This window comes from Falco punctatus, assembly GCF_963210335.1.
Source record: "Falco punctatus genome assembly, chromosome: 4".
Taxonomy (NCBI): Eukaryota; Metazoa; Chordata; class Aves; order Falconiformes; family Falconidae; genus Falco; species Falco punctatus.
The window spans coordinates 106,488,458-106,510,044 of NC_137583.1; the positions used below are offsets into that span (position 1 = coordinate 106,488,458).

General features: G+C 37.6%; 1 protein-coding gene across 2 annotated transcripts in view; it reads right to left on the reverse strand.

Annotated features, from left to right (window-relative positions):
- The window catches only part of KCNH8 (potassium voltage-gated channel subfamily H member 8), a 200,870-nt gene that overhangs the window by 33,877 nt on the left and 145,406 nt on the right, over positions 1-21,587 (reverse strand). For both annotated transcript variants that reach the window (XM_080384929.1, XM_080384928.1), the window contains 4 exons: positions 15,719-15,916; positions 10,992-11,191; positions 8,886-9,135; positions 4,245-4,459 (listed from right to left, as the gene is read on the reverse strand). In XM_080384929.1, the coding sequence (XP_080241055.1) occupies positions 4,245-4,459; positions 8,886-9,135; positions 10,992-11,191; positions 15,719-15,916 (863 nt within the window). The remainder of the gene's footprint in view (positions 1-4,244; positions 4,460-8,885; positions 9,136-10,991; positions 11,192-15,718; positions 15,917-21,587) is intronic.

Consider the following 21,587-nt stretch of genomic DNA (forward strand, 5'->3'; position numbering starts at 1 on the left):
TATCTTCCTTTGGGACTTCATTACAGCTTATGGTGTGGCACAGGTGTCAAGGAGGCCTCTTGTTCTTTGTATCAGTCTGGCTGCAACTAGTCTTTTTGGTTTTTTTGTGTTGGTTTTTTTTTTTTGTTAGTTTTTTTTTGTTTTTAATTAATAATGCTGTCTACACTGTAGACACAAGAAATAATCAGAAACTATAAACTTTTACCAAGCCCACAAAGATATTGTGCAAACATTTACCTATTCTGAGTTTCTCATAGGATAATTCAGCATTATGAACATATATTTAGAAAGCAGTAGGAGATAAAATAGCACGTGTTTTCCAGGGCTGGTGGACAGAAAAATAATTTCCAGCTTCTTTCACGTAATTACATTATATGCTGTAAGAACATCCTTATGAGTTCTTAGCTTTATCAAATCAGATATCTGACTCTGTTACTGCCTGCTCTATGTGCAAACTGTGATATATAGTGCAAAATTATATAGGTAGGGTGGGGCAGGTGTCAAAATCAACAAACTATTTAATGACTATGACATCATTGTCAGAGACCGAGAAAAATTGGTTGAAACACTTGATGGCTGAATTGTTTTAATGTCTCGACTCCAGCTACCAAAAAAATTAGCTTTTTCTAACTGTCCTCAAATAATTCAGTACATTTACAAAAACAGTTATGAGTTTCTTGAGCAGAATACAGCAAAGCAATCCAGGGACAGAATATATACAACCAACAGAAAGACTTTTTTCCTAATTTGTATCTTGCTGTGATGGGAATATGTAGGAAGTTGGCATAATAGCACTGCCAGTGTGTTTGCACACACATTAATGGTTATAGTTGTAAATCACTTAATGATTGCTAGTTTCGGCGCTATCATGAAAGGCCATTGAAACTTTACCTCCCTGTTTTTGTGTCTTTCTGTTTCTCTGTTACTCATTAGTGGCTGGAATAGTTACATGATTGCCAGTTCCTGTGCTTAAAATCTCCAGAGCTTTTCTCCCAAGATTGCTTGAATGAAACTGCTAATCTTTCTGTAACCAGATAGCTACAGGCTCTACTTGTTACTGGCAAATGTGGTCACAGCTCCTCCTTGTTTTACGGAAAAGTGACATGGCTATGGAAGTCCTGGAGCCTTTTCTACCATTACACCTTACTTGGATTTTGATGAAGATGGAACATATCTTCATATATGCTCTCAGATTTGCAAATGAACCAAGAAAACAAAATTGTAAAGTTTTCCTAGAGATTTCTGTGTGGGTAGGGTAATTACATGATCTAGGGCTAAATATCCAACTTCGACACTCCAGGATCAGGAAAATCCTGATGACTCCTGGCCCTTTTTGGCCCACTTTTAAATAAGTTCAAATCTCTTATTAAATTTTATATATAATGAACTGTTCAAACAGCACAAGGAAGGGGAAGACGGATGACCAGCACTGCGTCTTTCTGCAGCCTCACCTTTTCAGTGCTGGCTTAAGGTGTTAGGAAATCTACAACCTAACACAGTTTTGGTGAACTGTGACTGAAAATACAATAATACTTTTAAGTCAGTTCTGAAAGGCACTTGGCAAGTCACAGCGGGGAAATTCATGGTATTTCACCCTGCAGTTTGCCTGACCCTAAATACTGACACTGATACATTTTCAGAAACAATGAATTCACATTCAGTCACAAATCTACAGTCATTTAAAACATCCAAGGAAAAAGATAATGATAAACTGACTTATTCAAATTAATCAATCTACTGTTTAACTATGGAAAAGCTCTCCAAACCCCAAATTCCCATAAGGCTGAAGCAGGCACAGACACAAATGTAAAATCTCCCTGTCTAAGGGACAGAAAAATCAAGATACGGTGTCACAGCTGCCAATCTCTACTGTAGAAACATTCCCAAGAAATAATGCTATATTAAAAAAAAAAATATCATATTTTCATACTCACAAATTGTGCTTTTGAAAACCTTACACCATTCTGTGAAAGTAAATATCAGATAACTTTCAGACTATTTCTGTCTGCAAATTATAGTCATGAAGATATGGTATTTTCCAGGTGAAGCAGAGCAAGTGGTTGACCAGGCATACTTGCTTCTGACATAGGTATCTTTCCTCATTTGCTGAGCGATCTTTTTGTGCTGATAGAATTTTTGGCCACCTTATTCCTGTTCTTTACCCTTATTGATAAGTAACATCATTGGTTAAAAAATGAGATGCACATGACCTACATTAGTTCTGCTACAAGAGAAATACTAGTGGAGGATTTAGTTAACCTAAGGATGTAGGAGAAAGTGACACTACAATAATCTGTCTTGGGTTCTCCATATTTACCCGTAACACTGGATGCTATTCAGTGTCAGGCTCTTTATTTTTTCCTTTAAGATAATGGACTATGCCATGAAAATACAGTGTGTATTCACAAATGCTGCAAATATTTTCCTCTTTAAAGCAGAATTCTTGGATATGTACTGCATTCCTTTAAAACTCACCCTCCACAGTGAGCCTAAAGAGGTTCTTTTCCTGTCTGTGCATGCACCTTTAAGGCTGGTGTAGGCTCTGCGGACAGCAGAGAGTCTGTATATCATTCAGCCAACTCTAATTGGGAAGAGCTGTCCCTGATTTTACAAAACCTGAATATGTATGCAGCTGAGATGGTGATCCCCAGATTTGTCATTATTCAGAAAAGCATGTAGCAGTACATTGTGGGGGTTCATCAAGGTCCATAACAAAACTGGTGAGGACAATGCAATCAGCTTCAACCTCTATCTTTTCATGCAGTTATACTCCTTTTCAGATTAAGCATTCCTCCCCAAGGAAAATGTGTTGGTTATATAAATCAAAAGAGATGTGTACTCTCTCAGCTGCTGTCTTCAGCAGCAGGAAGTTTAGGGATATTTCGAGAGACAAACAAATCAAATGCCCTGATTATTTTCCTCTCTACAAGTTTGCATTTATATATTTACATCTTTCTACTGCGATTATTTACAGAGCATTGCTGTGGAAACGCTGGTACCAAAATGCACCTATTGAAAAGCTTATGTAGAAATATCAGCCTATGTATCACATTCATTGGGTGTTTTAGCTGAAAAAGGACTTTGGCTCACTGTTCTTGCATGCGTTAGAGCAGTTTCATCAACCTAGAGGTCCCTCAGGCCAGCAGCACTCTCAATGGGTGACTACAGCAGGACAGAACTCACCATGAGTTTCTGCACAGAGACACGTATGAGTCGGCAAGAGCAAGGAAGACATGGTGCTGGAGTGACATGCATGCAGGGCATCCATTGACGCTTTTCTTCACAAAAGAGCCAAGCAACAGGCCACTCTTTGTAACAGTGAGTGCCTGCCTACGCTACATGGACGGTAACAGCCACACAGAGCATGGAGATTTTAAGCTCTGCAGCTCTGTGGCGTCTGCCCAAACAACCTTTTTTTGCTCTTTATGCTTCCTTGGCGTTACACTCATCCCCCATCTTGATGGTATCCTTGTCCCCAATCACGTGCTCTCAGTGTTACTTCTCTCCATGTGTAAGGAGAAGCACAACACAAAGACAAATGCCTGAACTGTTAAATACCAACCTGAAAGTTTGGCTATCACTATCTTCATACACTCATATGGTTAGTCAGAAAAAGAGACCGAAAATTCACTATTAAAATTTGCATATATGTTTGCTATACAGTATCAGTAAAAGTACTTTAAGTCTATACTGAAGTCTTTCAGCACTGCTTTATCTGGAATTTCTTGTGGTTGGTTTTTTTTTTTCACATTATATTGCTGATTTAAATAAAAAAAAATTACTTGCAGTGTGATGAGAAAAAACTGTTTCTCATTTTGAATGTGTGTGATGACATTCTTAACTACAAATTGGTAATCAATGATCTATGAAATGAATGTTCAGTAGGCTGGCACACGAGATTCTAGAAAAAGTATAGCTAAATACTTTTGTTTGGACACATGCTTTACATAACTGAATTATTTTTAAACATAAGCAAAATTTGACAAAATATTAAAGAAGAATGTTACCTCAGATGATGTTTTCTATGGGAAAACGAGCAGCAGCAAACATACTGATAATAATTTCATCAATTGATAAACAATCCATATAGGTAATGAGTGAATTATCAAACAAATAGAATGAGTGATCCTTGTAACGTTATCTGAGTATTATTTCTTTACTGTGGCAAAATTATGAGAACTAACTTAACTATGTGAAACATCTTAAAGGTAACAATAACTGCAAAGACCTTTAAAGATACTTACATCACTTTCATGGCCTTCTCTTAGGTTGTATGTGAGGTCATGCTGTATGTCTTCAACAAACTTGTGAGCATACTCTGGGTAAAGGTCGAGCACTTCAAAGAGACCTTTGAGGATAATGCATTGGAGGTCACAGTATGTTAGAGCTTTAACGTCTGCATTTGTTTTAATAACTTGATCCCTAATGGATAGGTTTGCGCCGATTAAATCTCCTTTACCTAAAAGAAAACACAAAAATAATTTTCAAAGCATGAACTCTTTACTACTTTTTTAAATCATACATCTATTTAACATAATTGTTACATTTTAAATCCCATTGTTACCACTACATTGTTTAATTAATAACATTCTAAAGCACCTTTGACCAAAAGCTCTTTTTTTTAAAAAAAAAAAAAAAAAGTCCTTTTTTGCAGGTGCGATCTTATATGAAATTAATTGGAGGTACAAAGATTAATTTCCAAACAGGTAACGACCTGATTTAAGGGAGCAATCAAGTAAATATGTATCAAATTAAGATTTATACCAGTAATTAATAGCAGGTGCAATTTTGTTTTTCAAGAAATGAACTTTAAGTTTGCTGGTTTTTTTGAAAAGACAGGTGTTAAAACAGCATTTTAATGACACGATTAAGTGTAGATCATCCATTCATATGACCCTTTTATTTAGAATTTGAGTTGAAAAAAATTTTCAATATATGTTAGCTATGGCTTCATAGCTACATTTCATGATGTATCTTAGTTGTATAGGTTATTAATGGATGCATAGCTCAATGGCATTTCTGTCAATAAAAAAGAATTAATTCTTAAGACATCATATTTTCATTTATGGGCAACACTGCCTTAGAATACTGGAAGTGTTAAAACCCACAACTGACCATATATTGAAGAGCACAAAAATTTTGTAACGAAAAGCTTCCATTATCATCTGATCTGAGGTATAAAATCCAAAGAGCAGTCATTGAACAAGATATCTGCCCCAAAAGTTAATGCAGATGGTCTTTGTTAGACCCAGACAGTGGGATAGAGTGCATTCTTAGCAAGTTTATAGGCAATATGAAAATGGTGGGAGTGGTTGATATGCTGAAGCTGCTGCTCAGGGGAGCCTTGCTAAATGATAAAAAGGTTGTGAGGAACCCCATGAAGTTCAACAAAACCAAATGCCAAGTCCTGCACCTGTTATGGAAAACCTCCTTGCAACAGTATGGGCTGGGGATGAACAAGCTGGAAAGCAGCTTTTTGGGAAAGAACCTGGGGGTCCTTGTGAACACGTTGAACGTGAGACAACAGTGTGCCCCTGCAGCAAAGAAGTCCAAGAACCTCCTGCACAGCATTAGCAAGAGTACAGCCAGCAAGTCCCAGGAAGTCACTCTTTCCCTCTATCATACCACAGCTGGAGTGCTGTGTCCAGTTTTGGGCTTCCCAGAACAAGACAAAATAGTGATGTACTAGAGCAACTCCAGAAGAGGTTACTAAGATGATCAGGGACTGGAGCACATAATGTACAAACAAAGGCTGAAAAAAACTGGATATTGTTCTGCCTCAAGAGGAGAAGGCAAAGGAAGGATATTATTGCTGACTTCAATAGCCTAACAAAAAAGTGTAAAGAAAACAGAACTACACTCCTCTTCAGGGTGCAAAGTGCTACAAGATGTACTGGGCACAGTCTGTAACAAAAAAAAAATATCTGTGATTAGAAATTGGAAATGGAAGTCACCAGGAGGCTGGTTAAACAATGAGACAGGCTGCCCCGAGAGGCTGTGGAATCACCATCCTTAGAGATGTTAAAAACTTCCCTGGACGTGGGCCTGCGGAAGCTGAGCTAAACTGGCCCTGCTTTAAGTAGATTTAGGTTGGGTGGCTTCCAGAGGTCCCTTCCAATTTTACATTATTCTGAAATTAATAAATAATAAGTGAAGACTGCGAAGTCTGAAAATCCACCCAGTGTGTGATTCCAACTCGATATCACACAGGAAATGGTGACTCTAAGGGTAAATTAAACTAGGCAGCCAACCATCCCTGAGGCTGTTTAAGTAAGATAATTTTATACTTTAAAATACAACTTGTAATTTTTTCTATTAACATGGAGCTTTAACAACTTTCTCAAAAGAGCTTATAAACCCAGCCTAGGGAGGGATTTTCTTTTATGCTAAGAATATACATATATTAATGTTACTTTGGGGTGTCTTAAAAATTACAGTTAGTACAAATGAGAACTTGTACTAGCTTAGGTCAATCTGGGAAAGGTAAATCTGATAGATGACAATAATATTTGTCATTGCTCTTCACATGATGTAATGCTTACATAGTAAAATATACAGTAAGCTAAGCAAAATATCACTTTTATGTTTTACTGTAAATATAAACAATTCTTTGGATTTCTTTGATTATATTAAGCAGAGGGTTGGCAAGGATAATCTATTGCTGACTGCATAAGTATGGACATGGTAAAAAATATTTCAAGTATACCAAAACTGGTTTAAACATCTTAATTAGAAACCTTTTCTAAAATTAGAAATAAGAAACTTTTTTTTTCCCAATAAAAATCATGTAGCAAAGGCTGTAGGTAGTAAGTGGAAGTTTCATGTACAATTACTGCAGCAGTGAAATGACTGTACCTTCAATATCAACATTTGTAACATAAACAGAACCATGTAAGTTATTCTTAGTAGCTTGCTCTTCCTTTTTCATTGGAGAACAAACTTATTTAATATTTATTAATAATTTAATTATTGAATGTTTCAGCAGACACGCCTGTTTGTTAATATATCTATCTGGGATGTGCAGTCAAAGTTATAAATTTCTAATTATTATGGATATATTTTCAATAAGTTATGGCTAATATTTTTTTAAAAAAAACCAAGATGTATGCTCAAACAGTACATAACTGTTATATTAAAACATATTTTTATATTAAAAATATCCTAATAATATTTAATAAAGATACAAAAAATAGTCTCAAGAGGAACCAAACAGCTGTATTTAATAAGAACATTTAATTGTATTTGTGATTTATTGCTTGTTAGTGAGAATGGTTCAGTAAAAAAACCCCTAATTCACTAAAATTAGGATCATGACAGAGTTATAAAATGGTCTGGGAACTGTAAGTAACCCAGCATTGTCAGGGAAAAACTTGCTTAGATTTACATCACATCAGTAACACGTTTGATGCATTCACCTTTTGCTGGTGTTAATTAGGTTTGAATGATGAAGCTCCCATTCACTGTAGCGAAGAATTATTTTTATGTTTTTGCATTACGCTTTCATTAACTTCTCTCAGAAATCCACTGATCCCTTTCTTATTGTTTTTATAGTCACCATTACACAATGATGCTTTCATTAACATTTTCAGAAGTGCCTGAAAATGGAATCATGAATGAAATAATCTCCAGCTCTTGACCTCTTGCTATATTTAAGCTTATGAAGTTTATGTTTTTTCTAAGCCATATTTCATAGCTTTGATTTATGTGATCCAATAAAATCCAAGGCATTCTAAAACTTCCTAATTAAAATGAGTGATGGAGTGATGTGGAGTGTCCATCTAATGGAATTAGAGAGTTATGAAACAAATAGGACATGTATCACATTTATATTCTAAAAAAAAGACCAATCAAATGCATGCTAGTAAATAAAGGAAATTCAATTACAGAAGACCAGAAGCTTGCATTATCAACAGTCTAGTGCAATCCCACAAAACCGGAAAGAAAGCAAAAAAGGAAATGTTCTTTTTAACTCTGCTTTATCAGAAGATTAAAAGCTATTAAAAAGAATACATTTAAATCTAAGGAGGTATTAAAACAATAATAAAATAATTCTTTACAGAACACTTTATAAACATTAACTCAGACATTGAACCTCTTCAGTAGGCATTAGACTGAGGCCACTCACTGAAATTTACAGATAGAGTTGCTTAACCCTTGGCAAGTCAAAGAAGTCATCTGGCAAACAACTAAATGAAATTTATTAGTACAAAACTTCTGGCCTTTCTCTGTTACAATATAGTCAGATGACTGCTGGCATTATCGGTTAGCTTGAAGAAGTAACTGTTTGGGGACCAGAGACAACAGTGGGTTTTTTTTTCACCACATGGCTGTCCTGCAAGGGGTGTTCATATGCCTATGTCAAAGAATAAGACTTGGACTCAGATTACTTTCTTTCATTCGAGAGCATTAGTGGGAACACTGCCTGGCCACTAACTGTTGTTAAAGATTTAGGAAGTGATAACCAATGTCCTTTGAGGTGTCATTACTGTCATCAAATTTAGTTGAAAGCAGAAATTTATATCAAAAGCTAGCAAGTATCTCCTGAAATGCAAAGGAGAGAGTAAGAAAACCAGGATGTAGTATAACTGTGTGTGTATGTACAGATATATATATTTACACGCAGTACAGAAAAAAGCAGAATACAAGAATGAACAGCTAACACTAGCAATTGAAAGCTCCTTAGGGCAAAACATAAGGAAGTTTTGTTGTTTTTTTTTTTAAAATAATAATTAGGGATTTCCATAGAACATGAATAACAGATTAAAATAAAATAAATTATTTCTCATCAGACTACCAGGACACACTAAGCCATCAGTTAGTAGTGAAGGTCTTACTACATTTGAGGACCATTCTTTTTGTTTGAAGCTGATTGATTATGAGCATACCAAGAATTGCCAGGACTGTGCTGTCCTTCAGGACTTCCATGGAACCTGAGCACACAAAGTAGATTGCTTGCAGGGCATCTCCCTGCCGGAGGAGGTATTCCCCAGGAGCACAGAAGGAGGTTTTGATATGCAGAGACAGAGACCTGAGGCAACCACGGCTGGCACACTCGAAAAGGGAGAGCTGCAAAATCTCCTTGTTCAAGTGCATGGTGATATCTGAACGCAGCTCGTCCGGGAAGTCTTTTAAAAGCTGTCCAAAAAAGAGAAAAGTTTAAAATAATTTGCTTCCTCTTTTGCAGAAGTGGGCTGATTCAGTAGTGCTGCCCATGTCATATTGATGCAAATATTTCCCTTTGATTTTCTTATCCCCTTGATAAGACACGTGCTGTCTCAATAAATCTTTACGCTGATAAACACTGATAAATTCCAGAAAAACATGAGCAAAAATGTGCCTTTATACAAAGACAAGAAAAAAAGTCAACAGTATGCACAATTTAAACTTATCCAAGTTCTTCTCAGCTGTTAGAACACAGTAGGGTGTTCAGGTATATACCACTGCATACAGCGGTAAAACTACTGGAAAAGGAATAACTCAAAAAACCCTAAGTTTTTTCTCAGAGTTTGTTCGGGGGTGTGTGCGTGTTTTCTTTTTTTTTTTTTTTTTTTTTAAATGAGTGAAGACATGGAAACAAGGTGCACGTTCAGCAGAGGAATCTATGGAAACTAAAAGACTATAAGGTCTTCCTATTTCTCCTTGGTCTTAATTTCCAATTAGCATGGCCAACACTTAATGGTATCTGTATATATATGTTTTACACAAGATCTGCTGCAGCATGGCAAAATTGAGAGAAGCATCTTTCTGCTCAGACAGACTTCTGAGAATGACATATAACTGCTCAAATCATCTTTCCTTTTGTCAAGGCACCACAAAAAATTCAGGTGTATCTTTTTTAAAAATATGTTTAAGTGGTTTCCAGGTATTACCCCATTGAGGCAAAGTATACTGCCTGCCTATGGGCAGAGCTCTGAACCATGCAAGCTTCAAGCCCACAAGCACGGTTTTGTCTGTAAATTGAAGGGATCTGGCATCTGAGTAATGCAATCAGCCAATACTCGATGGAGTGGGCTTAGACTAAGCAGTTTGCGGATGGGAGGCAAATAATGAAATACTGATGGCAGTCTCTCCAGAGCCTGCTGTTGTAGTGCAGCAGTTGCTCACTTGCAGTGTGACTAAAGGTTCAGCTGAAGGTGATCCTTAACCAAATCTAAGAAAGCTCTGACATTTAAGTATTTTTTGTACCTTTGTAAATCTTACTAGGCTCTTTCTGTTGCTAGGATGCTGTTGAAAATCCCATTCTTTGTGCTGTGCACACTGCAAAAATAATTTATCGGGAAAATAATGTTCTCAAACCCAAATCCTTCTGCTTATTTCCACATTACCTTTAGAGGCCACTGAGTTTTATAATGACATGTGTAACAAGAACTCTGAAGGGAATGGTTCATTCAAATAACACTCCAGAACAGAGAAGCCATTATTTCTCCCGGAGTATAGTAATACATAACCTAGATAAGTAATTTAAAACAGGCAAGCAAAGACACGACCAGAAATCTGTCTTTTGATTTCACTCATGTGTTAGAACCTGCAATATTTAAAAATCTAAGGAAATGAAAAACATAAAAAAATCAGGCCAAACCACTTGTTTACAGTGTTGCAAAGAATAAAAGAAAATGGAGGAGAGAATAAAGGGCAGTAAAGAAGTCCCTCCTTTAAAAACCCACCTAATAAACCCAGCAGATCTTTTGTTTAGTGAAAGGCAAACTGCTCACTGGGGTGTTTCTGCTGGCATCATCCAAAAGGTTTCTGATGAAGACCTCTTCAGCATTTAGGAACTACGGAGGATTTTGAAATTTAATGTATGATATGATGTTCTAAACCAGATTGTTCAATAGCATACCCTCTTTAAGCCAGCTTTATTTTTAGGCATGTTATTCTTTATATGTAACTTCACACAAAACACAGCATCACAAATGGGAAGTTACTCCCCCTCCCTGACTCAAAGTCCATAGTCAAAGCCACCAAACATGCAACCTCCCTCATTCGCTTACCTCATTGGAATCAATTCCGTTATTGACAGACCACGTGGTTTGAAAATATTCAAGCATCCTTTGCTTCAACTGTTGTGGCAGGTGATGGACCCGTATAAAGTCCTTCAGATCCTTGGTTCTTGTGTGATAAAGGGACCATCTGGAGTACATCCTCTGAATTATAGCAGTCACATTGCCAAACACCAAGGCATGCATCAGAGCTAGGGAGGAATTATGTGCAATGAAGGATGACTTGTTGGTCATTAAAACATAACACAGAAAATAAACAGGATCTTTACAGAAAACCAGTTTCCTGGTTGAGAGATATAATAAAGCTTTTGAATATAAGACTCCATGAGTAATATACAGTAGTATTCATATGATTTTTTTTTTTTTTTTTTTTTTGGTGTCACTAGCAGCCACAGTCATGGGACAGGGCAGAAGTACTGATGCTATCTAGTCAGGATACCAAGCAAAAGAATGACCTAGCCAAATTAAGTTCAGTCTAAGGAAAAAATGAAAACAGATAACACATGTAGGCAGGCATGCTCAGGAAGTAATGATAAACTATTAATCAGTATGAAAACTAGACTCAAATGGTCAGTTAACAAATACACAGAATGTAATAAATTTCAGAGAACTCATATAAAGAAAAACAGTTACTAATAGGGACTATGTGTAGTGGAATGAGATTGCAAACAACATTTAGAAATTTATCATATTCTGAGAAATAAGATGTTAAAAAAAAGACAGAAAAAAACCTTTGTAAAGAAGAAATTCAGATAAAAAAAGATACATTCAAACTGACAATCTGATTTCTTTTGTTGCTTGAGAAGGTCAAATATAGTGTGAAAATGTTTATCAGAAAGTTCTGACATCCTAAAGTTTGTCTGCAATTAGACACTGGCTTGAGAATAAAAAGACCAGAAGCAAAGCTGAAGAAATGCTTACAGGTACAGGTTGTCTGGGTTTGCCTGTGCAGAAATGTGCTTCCTGATTATCAGTGGGAATAATTACTGCTAGATTGTCTGTCATATGATATTTATCTGAGGTATATAATATACACATTTACAAATTGTTTATTGAAAAAACTATTAAAGAGCTTGATTATTACTGTTAAGGGACATCTATCTTTATAGCGCTTGGAAGAAAGCAGACAAACTCATCTGAGCGGTAAAGGAATTGTTTTATAAACAAGACAAACAAGATGTTGACCTTGTATGGCAATTTACAGCAATCCAGTGTGAATAAGGAGAGACAGGGGGAGCAGGAGGAGGAAAGGATGCACTTTAGAGGTTAATAATGTTTTTGGTAGAAATGGACAGAAAATTCTTTAGTTTGCAGTGCTGAAAATTTTTACAGACCAAGTAAAATACAAAGGAAGTAATAACAATATCTGTGTCTTTATTGCGAAGGGAGTGCAGTAAAACAGATAAGACATTGCAGTGTGCAAGTTTCACAATATAGTATGCATTCTTGTAGAGGTAATCCAATGATATGATGAAGTCAATAGAAGTCCATTAGTAAAAGAAGATAAATGAAAAGCAGAGCAGAAAGAAAAAGATCAGATATGAATTCTAGAAAGAAAAGTAAGCAAAACTGGAAATTTATTTTTAAGAATAATCAGCTGAATCAACTAGGTGTTGTTCCTGGTGATGCAATGAATTGCTAAGTCATGAATGTCAGAAGCCTGGGCAACAAAATGTGAGGGGCTGGTGTATTATGCCAGAAATATGGCACCTAGGGCTGAAACAATTCAGCCAGACATAGCTAAACAGGCTAAAGTGATAGTATAGCCTCTTTAAGGATGTGATAATAAGTTTAAAAAGTGGGGAAGGATTAAACATTAGGTGGTGTATGGATGCATATGTAAAAATCACATGTGATAGAAGTCTCTCCAAGGTTAGGAGCTGGACAGTGTAGAGATCTCCATGATGTTATTATAGGCACAAATATGATCAAAAATGTTATTGTTATGGGGGAATCTGATTTTGTGTATGTACCTTGGAAGACAACTGCTACCAATGATCTCAAGCTATTTCTGGCTGTCATAGGTATTAGATTTCTTTTATCAAATAGTCACAGACCCACCCTACTTTCTGTAAGAAATATATTGATCCATTCTCTACAAGCAGGACAAGTTAAAAACTTCTAGGAACAATATTTCATAAAGTGGCCTTAACTTTAATGGATATTCTAAATTATTTTTTTGTTGCTTAGGGAACAGTGTAGCACCTTGGACCCCAGAAAGGACTGGAGCTACTGCTGGAGCCTCCAGTCTCATAAATACAAAACTGCACATTCTTTGCCTAAAGAACACTGAGAATACAAAACAGCACATGGTATGGTCATGTGCAGGAGGACATATCTAACTAATATTTTACAGATGCTGGGTATCCTATGAATTCTGGTTAAATCTTAGTAAGTAACTTTTCTTGCCAACTTTAAGAAGAAATACTGTACAGAATAAGATGTTTTATCTTTACAATATTACTTGTCTTAAATTGTAATTTCAAATTCATGCAAAACATGAATTAATACCAAGAGGCAGGTGAAAATCAAACAAGAATATTATAAGTTATTTATCTGTTAAATTAATACTTTTTTTTCCCTGGCTTCAACTATCTTTAAGATTGTAATAAATTCACTCCCTTCTTTCAATTTGCAGCGACACACATTAAAGAGGTACAGATGAAGTACTGATAAATGTAATCATGCTATCCATTAAACTTGAAGTTTCATAAACTAATGACTTTGTCTAAAAACCCTAAAAAACTTGTATCAATTTCTCTCAAAACATCACTTTCCACTAGTGAATTTTAAAATTAAATATCAGCCAAAACTATACATTGAAACATGTTTTAAGAAATGAAAAGGCATTATGCCCTAAAGTATACAGACTAGTACTTTATTCCTAATAGATTTTTCTGAGGCATACTCACCAGTCTGTGCTGTGTGATGCTAACTCCTTCAAGTTTCTTTGCTCTGCTGATTTTCTTAAATAGCATCTAAAATAAAATTCCTCAAGAAAATACTTGCAAACCAGCCTGCTCTGCCTTCTTGCCTGGATAGATCTTGTTCACTGGACCCTCCCAGATGTAAAGTTATACTTCTACCTGCTTGTCTGTGATTAACATTGCCTTTCAGCTTTCTGTTCCCTCTTACTATATTCAGCCGACTAGTTCTTCACAATTTATTCAGTGCACAAGAATATCAGTTCTACCATTCAACAATATAAGAAATGAACAGAAACTGCAATAACTGGACTATAAGTACAGCACACTTTTATATTCTAATCTATTAAGTTTGTGAAAGCTCTGCTGTACCAAAGTGAATTAAATATTCATCATCGCCTTACACAGCTCTTGATTTCTTTACAGAAATAAAAACTCCTTCCTTCATTCCAACAGAGTTTATGTAATGAAAGCCTCCAAGCACAAAGACCACACTGTATTTTAAAACTATAATTCTATGCTACCAGCAAAAGCAATTAGTGAGCTGCTTGTGTTTTTGTGATATTGTCAAAATCAAAATGATATAATTCTTGGATGATTTATTATATTATTTCCATTCATTTTCAGGACTGGCAAAAATGACAATAATTCAATGAGTACTTTTTATACCACTCGATGCTACAAATATATACTTTACAGGTCATTCATTGTGTTTCCTGGCTTTCAAGTGTCAAGTTGCCAATTTATTTTTGCCCAGGAAAATTTATGCTGCAAAGCTGACACCATGCACGCCTTACTGGCTAGCCCTGGAGAAACACCTACTAGTATTTCCAGAACAATTAGGCAAACGGGGCGGGGGGTGGGGTGGGGGTGGGGCAGAAGAGGGGGGCAGTACTCTGGCTGTGATTTCCTTTTACCCCTCACTCCCACTGTGAGTTGAGTTGTATGCTGTACACACTCTGAAATAGCACAGCTGATTTTTTTTTTTTTTTTTTTTTTTTTTTTTTTTTTTTTTTTTTTGTGGAGGAAGATGAAGGTAGAGACCTGCAGGTACTTTGCCTAGTGGCCTTGGAATACCAAGCTCTGCAGCTGCCACCAGCTCGGTGGTTGTGCCCAGGTGCCTCAGCAGAAAGAAGGTAATCATAAATGTGCACATGACTTTCCCCAACAAATACTACTAGGAGTTCCAAATATGACAAACCCGTTGTATTTTCTAATCTGAAGCAGTGATGTGGTAAAATTTACCATGTCTTAGTGGTAAGTGGTGACTTAATGATAATTAAACTGCTTTTTGTTTATGATAGTCACCTACAGCTCACTAAACAGTCCTCCTGGCTCTGTCCTATCTCTGCTGTCTTCTCTCTGGGCCAATCCTTCAGATGAGGATCTGCACTAGCTCACAGCCAGGTTCGCTGCTGTGCTAACCACTTGCCCTCACCACCATTCCCAGGGCTGCTGCGGGGCCTGAACTGGAGCTGAACCTATTACCTGGCTGAATTAAAAACTGCCTGGCATGTAACCAAAATGCGCTGGCACATGGTTGGGCTCCACTCACTGACAGTAGTGTGTTTGCATTTTACTGGGTGACAACTGTCTTTTGTTGCCACAAGTGATTGAAACCTTAGAAATATGTCTGCTTAAGAGAGTTATTTCCTTCTTTTGCCATTTTAAATTCAATTTTCTGTTGTGGCTTGTCTTATTTTTAAAGAAACTTTAACAAAATCTCACCTCTTATTTTACTTGTCCCTACCCTTCCCCCAAACATTTTATATGATACTTAGCATTTGTACATACCCCCAATCAGCATTGTGCAAATGGAGAAGATCTTTTCAGCATCGGTATTGGCTGAGACATTTCCAAACCCAACACTGGTGAGGCTGCTGAGAGTGAAATATAGGGCAGCTATATAGGCACTTCTGATTGATGGGCCCCCTAGTGTGTTGTTCTCATAGTAAGGAGACTCAATACGTTTCCCTAGCTCATGAAGCCAACCTGAAAAACAAAGCATAAAAAGAACTTCTAAGGAATACCGACACCATGAAATCTGCACGTTCTATAGAACAAAACAATTCTAACACCCCCTCACCCCCTCCCGATAATTATTTAGAAGACACTGCATTCTTCACACAATTCCAAGAATAAAAAGATCATTAAACTGTAGGAATTTATACAGCACGTTAAGTATTGTCTCTCTGGAGTATTTATTTTTATGCATGATTATGAACTGTATTTCTGTATGGAAATCAAGTGGCTTTGAATCGCATATTACAGGTCTAATTAGATAATTCACAAAATCCATTAAGGCACTGAAAAGAAAAAATCATCACCCAATAACACTGCAGCAAGAATGCAACATCGATTTGATTCTTTCCATTAATTAATACTTGGAAAGCTTTTTGAGATTCTAAGATTAAATTTTTATAATAATAATTACATATTTAGAGCTTTTTACATATTTCTTTTTGCAGTAGAAAAGATTCAAACAACTAAACATAACTTACAAACCTAAATTAATTTTCAAAAGATGCTTTGGCAAGTTTTTTCTAAATTGTTCATTTAATCTTTCCTTTCATTTTGCTAAATGACTCTTATGTGTGCTAGAGAAAGTAGAATTAGCTACTGCCTCATAGATATTTAAAAAACAACAACAAACCACAACAAACCACCAAAGCAACCAACCAGGGAAAAGTATGCAGTTCTTTTGGAAAACAACCAACCTAAATGAATTGCATAAACACAATGCTTCAAAAAAATCCAGATAGGAAAAAAAAATATAAAAATCAATTTGTGTGCCCAGTTTTGCCTGTTAATCAGTTTGCTTGGAAGATTAGGAATCTTTCCTGGATATTCAGGGAGAGCTCCAAAACAAAATATTCCTGGCAGGCAGTTTTATTTCAGAAAAATTGGTTGGGGGTCCCCCTGTTGTAAGCTGAGACCTGACAGGCTGAATCACCTCCTGAAGCTTATTCTCTCTCCAGTGAGCATCCATTTCTTAATTTTGGATCAATCCAAGTACGAACCGGGGGAAATCCCCTTGTAAAGTATATCTGCAAAAGTAGGGGGCAGATTTGAAGTATCTGCCCCAGCACCTCCAAGTTGGGGAAAATGTCTGTAAGAATTTACCACTTACAGCAGACTTGTTGAGCCATGGCTGCTACCATCCTCAGCTCCATACTCTCTGGCATGCTCTTCTACAAGGAAAGCTAAGCCAGAAGGTCTGGGTGATGACAGCATAAGGTTCAGCCACAACCCTGTTGACCCGCTCTGTGCAGGCCAGTGAATTTAATCAGAAGCATAAATGAAAGCACTCTGCATTCTTGTAAGATGGCAGAACTGAGTGGGCTGGTTCACCTTGCCAACAGACAAGGAAGCATAGGAAAACCGCTTTGATTTTTCCTTGATAGAAAGTATTAATCAGTTGAGGCTATTTTATGTTTGTGGCTCCCAATTATTTAAAACGGGAAAGAAAAGCAAAAGTGAAAAAAAGGTCACTGAACTGATCCAAGTCCTCTGTGCACTACTGTTTTCCTGAGATTACACTACACTTCCCAACAATAATATGGCCCTTTGTACAGCAGATTTCATTGCTATGCTTGTGATAGGGAGTGTAATCAGACACATTAAAGAATAATGAACAAAAACCTAAGAAAATCCCTGGCAGACAGTAGACAGAGTTAAAAAATATCTATCTAAACCTAATGTAAAGAAATACAATCATTAAATTCAGCTTCAAGTTTTGAAAGTATTCTAGTCTTTGAAAGAACTGCAAAACTGAAACAAGTTATTTAAAATAACTGTAACTGATCTGTGAATACTGAAATAATGCCTCTTTGGATAAAATCTCTTTCCTGGAAGCGTTCTAAAAGTCACTGAATCTTGGCCTCTGTATTCCCATTTTTCTGCCTTTTGTTATCTGAATGAATTTCACATTCACTGTTCTTAGTGGTCATATTGCATCTGATTGCAAGTTTCTCCACCTCAGTTTCAGCTGCCACACACCCCACCCCACCCCACCCCCCCCAGTTACTAAGTTTAACTATTGTAACTTTATATGAAACATTACGGGCCTCACTTTCAGACTAATACATTTTCAGTGCTATCAAGAAAAGATGGATGACTCCATTATTTAACTGACAGACATATGTGAACTGGTTTCTCCTTTACAGCACACTTTATGTTCAAGGTTACCAAGCAAAACACCAAACCCTATTGAAACATCATTGTTCCTAAAGAATGCATCACTACTAGCAAAGGCAAGGTACTAAAATAAACACCTATATTGTATCAAAGAGTAGAATTCCCTATAACAGCACAGAATCACAGGTTGGTCGGGGCTGGAAGGCAGCTCTGGAGATCACCTAGCCCAAGCCCCTGCTGAAGCAGGCTCACCCAGAGCAGGCTGCACAGCATCGCGTCCAGGTGGGTTTGAATGTCTCCAGAGAAGGAGACTCCACAGCCTCCCTGGGCAGCCTGTGCCAGGGCTCCGCCACCCTCCAAGTAAAGAGCTTTTTCCTCATATTCAGCTGGAACTTCCCGTGTTGCAGTTTGTGCCCGTTGCCCCCGGTCCTGTCGCTGGGCACCACTGGAAGGAGCCCGGCCCCGTCCTCCTGCCACCCACCCTCAAGGTGTTGGTACGCACGGGTGAGACCCCCCTCGGCCTTCTCCAGCTCCACAGCCCCAGCTCTGCCAGCCTCTCCTCACCAGGGAGGTGCTCCAGGCCCCTCACCAGCTCCGCAGCCCCCGCTGGGCCCTCCCCAGCAGCTCCCCGTCTCCCGTGACTGGGGAGCCCAGCGCTGGGCCCAGCACTCCCGATGGGCCTCACCAGCCCGAGCAGAGGGGCAGGATCAGCTCCCTGCACCCGCCGGCCACGCTGCCCCTAACGCGCCCCAGGGTCCCACCCGCCTTCTCGGCCACAGGGCCACCGCTGGCCCGCGGGCAACCGGCTGTCCCCCAGCACCGCCCGGCCCTTCCCCGCAGAGCTGCCCCCCAGCAGCCCCCCCCCAGCCTGTGCTGGTGCAGGGGCTGTCCCTCCCCAGGGCAGGACCCCGCGCTGGCTTGTACTGTATCTATATCTCTAATATAATTATACTAACAAAATACCAAACACAATATTAGCATTTTACAGTTGCTAACAAGCAATTCTGGCTGAGACACCATTATCTGAGATGATTTCAGCACTCTGTGCCCAGTTCTGTGACATAACTGGGGGTCAGACAAACGTTCTTAATCAGTAAGATGAATGGCTTATCACTGAGCTACAACAGTAGCAGCTAGCAATTACCAGCAGTTGTTAACAAAAACTGCCCACTATACAATGAAAAGCTATTAGGTAACTTTCTTTAGAGATGTACCATGAGACTTGGAACAGATTATGTGTATCTGAAAGTGAAAACCCAATAAATACATTGCTCTGATTTGTAGATAAAGCCATATTTACAGCTTTTCATTTCTGTGTTCACTGTTAGAGACAATCCTAATCAGGACCTTTTGAAGAAATTATATAGGATGAGGTTTCAGCCAAAGTACATAAAATGCTGCAAGATTTCCAGATCGACTGCACTTCTCAGATTTTTCTTAATAGCACTACATTTTTTTTTCATTTGGAATTAAATACAAGATACTGTTGGCTGTAAATACTTTCATTATACAATGGAAATAGTCCTGGGTTAACGACTGACTAATTACTTTTACTTTTTTGGTTCCTGTAGCTAACAGCTCTCAGCAGATTCTTCAGCAAATTTGAGTAATTAATTTCTACCCTCAGGGAAGAAAAGAAAAATAAATATACCTTGTAGTCAGAGGGAGTTTCCTTGAATTTAACGTTATGAATCTTGTCTGGTTCTGAATTAGCATTATCTGCATATAGCTCTGTGACTTTGAAAACATTTTAAAGCATCGATTAGCATAATTAAGAGGAAGATTTTTCAAAGGGAATAAGAGCACTCAAGTAATCAAGTCCTATCAGAAAAGTCAGTACGAATTGGATATCAAGCTCCATTAGGCTACTTTGAAAATTGCTGGAAGAAGCTGTATTGAGTTTCATTTACCTGTATCTGGGAAGTGCTCAAGTACCAGCAGAAACATAAACAAGCGTTTAAGCATCCATTGATGACATACTTTATAACCAGATGTAAAACACATTATCTCATTTACTGGACATACAGAAACTCAGTCTTCCCTTGATTTGGTGCTTGCACTGCACTGAGCAAGTACATCACTCCCCATAATTTGCTGATTCATTCTATACATCTATTTAGATTTTCCTTACACACCAGACGCTTAACATACCAAAATCCTGTTTGGTATTTCAACAGCTTAGAACACAGTTTCATTTTCTTTATTCTATAAAATGACAAACATTTTTTTCTAGTGAAAAAGTAGGCCAAAACTGGTTTATTCTGCACTACTGTGTCAGGAAGTGCAAAGATGTAAGGATGAGGAGTAACTCTCAGAGCATCCCTGAATGCCTAGAAGCAGGAATAGTTCCCCAGTAGACCAGTGCTGATGATGTTAGAAGAGAAAGGGTGGAACAAAGGCCAGCCTTCTCTGAGCTGTGGTTCTGTATCATATTCAGGGCCTTAAGTATTCCTAGGGGAGATGTGAAGGTAGAAAAGCCTATCTGATCCCACATCATCACCTTTTTGTTTTTAAAGAGTATTTGAAACTCGTGTAGGCCCAGACCACACTTGGCTCTTTTACACCGGTGAGGAAAGACTGTAATCAATGTTACGCTGATAGAAGGGAAAGAGGAGATGTATTGAGTAATGATGGGGCAAACTAAAGGAAGCTGTCAAACATGGGTTATCTTTAAGGGCTATGTGTTATGCTGTTATGTTTTTCTGACTCAGCTGAAAAACTCTGGAGCTCTAAATGAAAGCACAAAAGATGGCAATGGCTTTATTACATGCCACATCTTCTTTATACTTCTCTGAAACCTAGAACTGTACCTTATGAAATACCAAGCAATGCAAAACCATCTAAACCCAAACAAAACCTAGAAATACTGGAGAAAAAAAAAGACAAAAACATGTAAATAAGTCACCAAACACTGAAAAATAAATAAAAATAAATATCCTGAACTGGAGCACATGCAGCCTTCTAACATAAATAGATGATAACTTTTAACACAGATTCTCTGTGTTTTATGCCTACTAATGTATGTTGTAGTGAACAGTTTAGGGTTATTAAGAAAAAGATAAAATCTATACAAGAGCAATTAGATCCTTCATCACTGCAATGCATTTTTAAATGAAAATCACCATATGCCCTGAGAGCTGTCTTGGCTCCCACTGCAGCAGTCCCTGGTCACTGCTCACAGCTCCTCATTCCAGATCTACAGTCAGACAATAAGAAGCTGTATGTTGGCATGGGAAATCACACCACCCTTTCATTACATAGCTGCACACTCCAATTTGCAAATGATCATCTCATATTTCCATTTTAAATGGGGGAGAACTGTAGCAAAGGTCTCACTGATCTCAACGAAGCCAAGATTTTAGCTCCTCCCTCTCTCTCTCTCCCGTGTTTTCTTGAAATATTAACCTCTAAGAAATAAAGCTTAGGGCAAAACAATTGCTTAGGTAGAAGTAGATGAATACCCTTATTTTTAGGTAAAAGCACTTATGATTATAGTCTTATCTCTGTGAGATAGATTTTACATGTC